Genomic DNA, 8,939 nt, shown 5'->3' with positions numbered 1-8,939 from the left:
TATTTACATCAATTAACTAAAACTCCTTCATTGCTGTTCTTCTTATTATTTTCCAATAATGGCTTCAGCTGCCAGGGCTATCCACCCAGGTGTTCCGGAAACATTTTGCTACCACAGGTGAGGTCCACACGAAGTGAATCTGAGTCGGACCCAAACCCGACCTGGGTTTGCGCTAAAACAAAGTTCAACTGTAATTTAAAGTCAATTAACAAGCAATGTCCGATGCACTAGAGTCTAGAGTGTGAGCACTAATATGAGGTGATGCACTACGGTTACGTGTATGGACGCTACGATCAGGTCATGATTGGCGAAGCACTGCATGCACACAAGTATTAGGTTAGGAGAGGTTAGTACTTGATAATTACAGCTTTATAATGGATGCAATCAGGAATTTGGATATGGTTTGTATGTTAGATGGAGATAAGGATAAGATGGAAGGTAAGAGGCTGAATTGTTGAAGGAGGGATACTGAGAGAGGCATCAGTGATGTCGAGGTTTTGTTCCTAGAGTCGAATGTTTTTTGGTATTGCTAAATCAGCAGCGTCTAAAACTATGACAGCTAGATCTCCGTAAGGCCTATCCCCACTATGTATTTGGTTAAGTAGCTGTTGCTCATATCGTAACCAATCAACTTTCTCAGTGTTATACGTATGCCGATGTTGAATTTTATTCGATTGTGAAGTTCTAGGATCATTCAAGCAACATAAAAAAGATTATTTATCACTCATTCCAGCATCAGGAAGTACGGTCCAGTCTATACTGTGTGATAGTTGTGGTGAACACTTGGCAATGTCGGGAGCACTTGCATTAATACCTGGAGCAGTCAGCCGTGTGAGGCTACCATCGTTCAGTATGACTGAGCCACGCTCCCCAACAAAGTCCAGCAACTGTGAACCTTATTTGTTTGAAATGCCAGTACCCCATGATGGGTGTTGTGCATTCATATCCCCAATGATCAGTAGTAGTCCACAGTATTGTTAAGAGTATGTGAAAAGTGCGGGGTTTCTCTAAGAACACATATGCTAATAAGCGACATATGTTTCATTTCAATACCTAATATATTATCATGCAACGGAGTATTGTTGAAGTCGATAATGTTGCAAGAAATGTGGTTTTTGATAAAAATTGCGACTCCGCCTCGTCCGTCATCTCTGTCCCATCTTATGTGATTAAAACCCCTCAGTTAGGTGCAATAGTGTGGTGGTAGAAAAGTTTTATTCAGTGCTATGATATCCACCGCGTGATCTCGAATGTGTGACACCAATAAATCATGTATATGTATACGTATATTCCAATGAAGAATCTTTACAACCATTGATTAACAATTGTTTGTTGAGGTGGGTTTTGAAATAGTGTTTTATTGGTCTCCCAGTCCAACTGCTCAACAACTGCATTCGGTATTTGGAGGTTGCAAAAAAAGTAACGTTGATATAACTCACAGAGATATGAGAGATCCAAGTGCCGTGCACTCCTTAGTCGGACGCTTCCCAAAGCTGATTATTTATACGTAACATCAAATATAAAGCCATCGAGATAAATAGTAACTTGTGAATTATGTGATACCCTCGTAGAATATCTGTCAATCGAAGGGTATGTCTGATACATGTAAAAATTCCATTCACTGAGTTTGATCAGTTAGCGAATTAAATTCCTCAATTGTCGCGAGTCATGGCAGATATCCCTTTGTACCGTTGCCATCGACCCTGAGTTAAAGAAGTAATAAGAAGACGAGAATATTTTCCTCTCCTTAACCCTAATTTCCTAATATACGATATACGTTGAAAATTGAAAATGTTGAAATATCAATAATGTTGACAGCGGCAGTTATGGTTGTAATATTAGTTTTAATTTTATTAAAATTATAATGAATTAACAGAATATAAGTACTGTGTTTATTATTACTATTTGTACGTTTCGTTATTGTATGTAAGTTTCCCGAAAAAGTCTTCAATAACTTGATTTTGTTGAAAAGTATGATTTGATTCATCTCTAATCTCAGAAGGGATGTTTGGTATCACAGGAATACTGGCAGTTCCATTGGAGAAATCTGAGGTATTAAATTAACCTCAACCTCAACTGGAGATATAGTTTCCAAGGGAGTGGGATTGTGATAATAACAGTTATTGTAGATTGGGAAATTTACAGGCGTATAGTTTGATTGAGGGAGTAATAGGTTTTGATGAGCTCTTTCGTCATATCCTGACTTTTCTATTCATTCGAGACGGTCTCGTGTGTTTTGTCTGTGCTGTTATTCTGGCTTAAGAGTTTCCACTGTTGTGATTGGGCTTATTATGGGCTATAGACAGAAAGTTATGACTACGACGATGGAAGGGTTGTGGACCAGCTCTTCGTTTCAATGGAGGATACACTTGTGCTGCTTCATAGTAAGACATACTCTTATGTGCCATTAGTTCATTGATGAAACCCTGCCTTTCAAATTTTTTACAGCTTTTCTTGTCATTGGCTAAGAGTTGGCCATCACAAAAGATGCATTTGATAGAAGCCATACAATTACTGTTATGGTTCTCTCCGCAACGAGGACATCGTGCCGCGTTTCAACAGTTCTATGCTGGGTGATCAAAACTAAGGCAGTTTTGATGTTGACGGATAGGGGGTATGTATGCCTCAAGTCATGTAGAATATTTGAAAATATTTACATCCTGTGGCAGTGTGTTACCTTGAAAAGTAACTAGTATAGTTGTGAATGGCACATTTGCTACTTCTCTATCAATTGTAGTTTTCCTTTTGAATCGATAAGCCTCAATGATTTTTAGAGAGGATTTACCAAATTCAATAACATCTTCTAGAACAATTGATAGGCCATGTCTCGAATAATACTCTTAATTGTTATGAAGCGTTGAGGTATGTATGCTGCATAGCCTTTCGAAAGAATCGTGGCATTAGTTAACAGTTCATTTAAATCCTGTGGGTTAGAAAACTGTACTCCAATTCGGTTATTACCCTTTTTGGTGAAGCTTATTACATTTTTAATGTTTGCAAGGTGGAATATTTTGCCCAAATCCATGAGATGCAATGAGGTTCCTTGCTTTTTTTCAACCATAACCAAGAAAGGTCCAAAATCAGTGTTGGTGTAGGTAATTTTCCTTTGTAACTTTCGATTCCATTCGTTAATTTGTGTAAGCATAGTTTAGTCATGTTTGAATTGTTCTGATAGGATACTAAGTTCTGAGTATATAACTTAGTATTGCCTGGGATTGTGCAGTAGATAGTTGATTTAAGGATTTTATGAATGTTTGTGAGGAAGGGGATAGAAGATTATTTAATTATCGAGTTTGAATTGCCTGTTACCATATTTTCATCTGAAGTATGGCCCCCAGGGGGACCGAGGGATTCGTCCCCCATCGACTGTTGAGACTACTCAGGGCTAAGCAAGCAAAAGTTTTGCAACTTACAGCACCAGTTACCAATCTGTTTAAAATCTGTTTTTCCGTTAACCAGCAGTCGCACCCCTACGAACGACAACCCTCAATAGAAGTTATATATAAAGTTTGACTCACTGATGTTTTTCAAGGTCGCACTCACACAAAATTAGCGGAGTAATTGATAACAAAAATCAATTTCCAGAAACTCTTCTACGCTATAGAAAGCTTCATCACTGAGATATGTTGATATTCTAGTCCTAACTGCTGTCTTGCTATCGCTCATATCTATTAAATTTTTTATCTTATTGAAACATTTTACACCATCATATTTTGGGGAATTTTGACTAATGAGAAGCCTGGAAAAGGGCAGATGAATATTTTCCTCATTCCTTGTATAATGTGCATGTATTTGGTCATTCTTCTTCTTTGTCCTTTATAAACAATATCAGGTTCAAGATGTAGAAGCAAGGTAACGTTAGCATTTTAGAATTTTGGAATAGTGGCTTACAAGATTCTCAAGGGCGAGTTTTATTCATAGCTCTGATGATTTTTTTTGGGAATGAAAAGCCTCTAGTATAAGAGTTGAGGATCCCCAAAATATTATCCCATATTGCATAGCTGACTGTGCCAGTCCGTAATAAAGAATTCTCAGTACATCAGCTGATACTGTATACCTCAGATTCCTAATAATGTATGCGATTGTGCTGAGTTTTGAACATAAAGTGGTGATTTGCTTTTCCCATGAAAGTTTCCTATCAAGCACAACACCTAAGAATTTCATATTCTCTTTGCTTTCTATCGATTTTCCATTGATTGTTAGGTGGAGATCAGGATTCATATTTTTTGGTAAGAATCGAATATGATAGGTCTTAGCGGTGTTTACAATGAGAACAGTTAATGAAACAAAACAGTGGACAATTTAAACCTCAACTACATATGACAAATGCACAGAGTAGCCAACTCAGCAAACATATATGTGCTGCAAACAAAATAATTCCTGATATGGACGATGAAATTAATACGATGAAAACAAATTTCAAACAGCAAGTAAAATTCAAAAATACATAATACAAAGGTCATCTGCATATGACAGCTGATATTGAGGATACTGAGTAGCCAACATATAAAAATACATATGCCTCAAATACGTTGCTTGATTTAAATTTCGCTCACTTTTATTAGTAGGTAAACTGCTTTCAACACTCTGGATTTCAACTTTCAAAATCAGTATTTGATCATTCTGTTTTTGGTTTTGAAAACAAAAAAAAAGATAAACAACAAGAAAATGAAAATAATTTGGGATCATACCTATTGCCTTAAATTGAAGTGAAATTTCCAATCGCGTGTGTGATATTTGATAAATGCCAATAGTATTCAAAAGAAAGGAAAGAGGGTATTAAAATCATACGGAAAGGGTGTATCGCACATATGGACCCTTTTGTATTTTAAGATGGTTTAACAAATCCCCTATGCAAACGAATGAGGTTTTATAGAATTATATAGTCAGGTGGAGGTCTCCTTGTTTCATTTTTAAGTAGGGAAATGAGTTTCACTTTAATTTTTCACGAAGGTTTATTATTGAAACTGTTTAATTGTTTTTCAAAATATTCTATATGATCAAATATTTTCTAGAAAAATATTATTTAATACTTTGATAAGTATTTATATAGGAGTATTCTTCAACTTAGCTGAACAAATTATTTTATAAAAAAGAGTAAAATGATTCAAAAACAATTCTATACAAAAAATGGTCTGTACTTAACTATAGTCCGTTCATAATTTGTCGATAGCACAAAATGAGGGCCCAAGTCATAAAACGGTCGTAAAACTCGTAAAATCATAGGCGGAGGTTCCTGAGGTGTTTATTCATGAAATATAAAGCTTCAGTTTATATTCGAAACTTGCCTTGAAAGGGTGAAGTTGTTACGAACGAAAATAATTTTTGGTTTAGTACATTTTTTAATCGCATTTAATTTACGGCTCGTTGGTGTTTCGGTATCTACGGCAGTAATTAACGTCTCTAATATTTATTTTGCGAATTTTGTGCAGTGCGTGAGTAACTTTTTTTCATATTCCTACAAACATATACGTACCTTTCGTTCCTGCTTGTTTTGTTTGATTGCTTGCGATGGCTTCGTCGTCATCATCAACATCATCAAGTTTTACACCGGTACTGTTGCGTACAGTCAGTAAGTCTGTCTATTCACCAAGAGAGAAGACTATTGTTTTGAACGTTCACGATGCTCTGGTTTCTCAGAATCCCACAAACACTGTTCAGAACATAATCAAGAGTTGTGCCAACATGACGGGCGTAGGGGAGTCAACAATATATAGGTTCCTATTAGAAAGTAAAAAAAAAAGGTATAGCTAACCCAAATACAAACGAATACTTAAAGAGGGGGAGAAAACCTATTGAAATTGATGAATTTGCCAAAAATTGTATTCGAAGGAAAATTCACGAATTTTTTTACAAAAAAGAAATACCCAACTTAAACAAAATTTTACAAGAAGTTAGAGACGACCCGGATTTGCCTCATGTCGGACGAACCAAATTGTGGCAAGTTTTAAAAGAATTAAATTTCCGGTGGGAGAAATCAGACCGAAAATCACTTTTGATTGTCCGGGAAGAGATAATATGTTGGAGAAGAAAGTATCTAAGATCTATACGAAAATTTCGGACTGAAGGAAGGCCAATTTACTATCAGGTCGAAACGTGGGTAAACGCAGGTCATACTCTCACAAAAATTTGGACAGATAAAAATATATCAAGCTCCAGGCAAGCCTATATGGAAGGTTGGTCTACTGGTATTTCCCCACCCTCTGGTAAAGGCAGTAGATTAATAGTTTCTCACATTGGCAGTGAAAAAGGATTTGCTAAGCATGGTTTGTTGGAATTTGAATCCAAAAGCACAAAAGACTATCACGAGGAGATGACAGCTGATGTTTTCGAAGAGTATTTTGAGCAGATGATTGAACATATACCACCAAACTCAATTATAGTATTAGATAATGCACCTTATCATTCACGACTAGTTGAAAGACTTCCAACGACTGCGTGGAAGAAACAGGATATCATTGACTGGCTGCGGAATAAGTCCCTGCCTTACGAAGATGGAATGGTTAAAGCAGAACTTTTAAAAATTGCCCGGCAACACAAATCTAAGTTCAAGAAATACGTAGTTGACAAAATGGCGGAAAGACGAAACATCACAGTCCTTAGACTTCCACCCTACCACTGCGAATTAAATCCAATTGAACTCATTTGGGCACAAATGAAAAGCTATGTGGCTAGAAAAAATACGTCATATAAAATACAAGCTGTACGTGAATTGTTATATGAGTCTTTACAACATATTACCGAACAAAATTGGCGAGATGCAGTAAGACATGCAATAGAAGAAGAAAAAAAAATGTGGGATCTTGACAATATAATTGATGCGACTGTAGAGACACAACCGCTAATTATTAACCTGCAAGACGACTCGGATTCCGAAGATGATCCTGTTTATTTTGAAATTGAATAGTTTTGTAAGTAATCGTAGTTTATATCATTTAAAAATAGGTAATAATTAAATAAATGTATCTTTTACAAATTGCAAGTAACTTATTATTTTTGAATAAAATAAAGAAATTTTTTTGAAATAAAAATACAGTTTACAGTACCTACAGTTTAAGAATATTAATATATTTATTTATTTAAAGTAACTAATGTTTTAATCATATACTCTACGACACTGGTCACTTATTTCCACTCAAAATACCTACATAATCGGATTAAAAGTTTTATAGCTGTATTGCATTTCTTCAGATACAAGGTGGGTTAGTCGAAAACATCTTAAACTGCAAGTTTTAGTTTGGTTTTTGTTATTATATCATATTAGCTGTCCTCTCTGTATTTCAGTTCTCTAATGAGGGTCAAACTTGCAGTGAGCTATCAACAAATTATGAACGGACTATAGTAATTGCACTAAAATTGACCTCAAATACCACGAACTTCCCTGTTACTTCTTCAATGATAACAGTAAAGACAAAAAGTCCTACTTCTTATATTGGTCAAAGGAAGAGAATACTACCCAACATGATAAATGAACATAAACTTTCATTTTAATATCTATAACTCTGTTTTTTACATAGGGGAATTAAAAACTAGAAATGAAAATTACAGACTTAGTTTTTTGAAAGGTCTACATGTCAATGTACAGTCTGTTTTATTTGTTCTGAATCGATTGAATCAGCATTTGAAACTTTACTTCATCAATCATGTGATACATGCTTTGTCAGTTAGAAGTAAAAATAACTTTCAATATCCGATATGAAAGCACTCTGACGAAGCTAGTCATACGTGCTAGCGAATAATTAGCAAGAAATTTCGCCTTACGAGGAAATTCCTGAAATCTGTCAAAAGACACTGATATAATAGATCATGGCAGCGAAAGCTTAACAATTATGATCACTTTGTCCATGATGTCGTATTCTTGGACCTCGAAACAGCTCGAAGTTTTTTTGTCTCCTTCACCGTTTGTCCCTTCACTGTAAGCGGAAGATCGTTGGAATATGTGCGGCTAATCGATTACGTCTCTCGCGAGCAGCTTCTCTTATCGGCGACCAGCAGCCGCGAACCGCGATTCGATTCGTTTTCAACATCTAAGTCAATATGCAAAATGTAAGAGGAGCATTTTTGAGGAGGAGGAGGTCGGGCGCTCTCTGTTCTCGTCGATGATACACGTACGCGGGAAGGGGGCTTTGAAACGGTGATAATGTTCGACATAGTTCACGGTTTCACTTTTTACAGTTTCAGGGTGTATCTCAAGGTTATGGATATGGAAAATAATTTTGTGTTTTCATAAACACGAAATAATTTTTATTATACTTGTCACTCAGAGCACTTTATACTGGTACTAGACAAACATGTTTTAGAAGTCTCAATGCTTAAAAATAATAATGACGACACTTGGACACTGCTCTAACGAGTAGAGGCTTTCTACGTTACTGCGTCAATTTTTTTCTCCACCAGAGGAAATTTCATAAAAATAAATATTTGTTATTGTCACGAGTATATTTTTACAAAACATCCAACATTCCCGCATTATTCAACTCTTTGAAAAATTGGTTTCATGTAACTAACAATGCCAAATGGATTGTTCGATCAATCAAATTTTTTCCATAGATAGAAAATAGGTACGTCGTTGCTAAAAAGATTTACAAAATTTCAAACTACTGAAAGAACCGTCTGAATATTCAGTTCTGAATCGAACTTTTCAAGAAGTATTCAGCCAGGGTAGTAGAAAAATTCACTGTGGTAGGTATTAAAACTTCTAATGGTATTATTTCGCAGTTGATGTATCTACTTGTAATGAAAACAAATTTCAAAATTGATGTTCAACTATATAATAATTGCTGGTTATTAGGAGTAAGAATTTGAGTACTTTGTGCCATCTCATTTCAGTAGGAATTACCACCAAAGGTGGCGGTTTGGTAATAATTTAGTGAACTTCATAATAATGTGTTGTGGAAATTGACATACACCTGACGGGAACTTTTCAAATCGGATACGTG

General features: G+C 35.7%; 1 protein-coding gene across 1 annotated transcript in view; it reads left to right on the top strand.

The window, feature by feature from the left end:
* Window positions 1-1,609: 1,609 nt before the first annotated feature.
* dac (dachshund family transcription factor) overlaps window positions 1,610-8,939 on the top strand; it is a 374,594-nt gene continuing 367,264 nt past the window's right edge. The window contains exons 1-2 of the mRNA XM_074176210.1: window positions 1,610-2,384; window positions 2,449-2,614. Coding sequence (XP_074032311.1) covers window positions 2,520-2,614 — 95 coding nt within the window. The 5' untranslated portion in view covers window positions 1,610-2,384; window positions 2,449-2,519. The remainder of the gene's footprint in view (window positions 2,385-2,448; window positions 2,615-8,939) is intronic.

Source organism: Leptinotarsa decemlineata, unplaced genomic scaffold (assembly GCF_025532065.1).
Source record: "Leptinotarsa decemlineata unplaced genomic scaffold, Ldec_3_MD MMD2_tig00001621_RagTag_RagTag, whole genome shotgun sequence".
In the NCBI taxonomy this organism is placed as follows: Eukaryota; Metazoa; Arthropoda; class Insecta; order Coleoptera; family Chrysomelidae; genus Leptinotarsa; species Leptinotarsa decemlineata.
The sequence above is the reverse complement of the archived record's forward strand: the minus strand, read 5'-3'. Positions and strand labels throughout refer to the sequence as shown.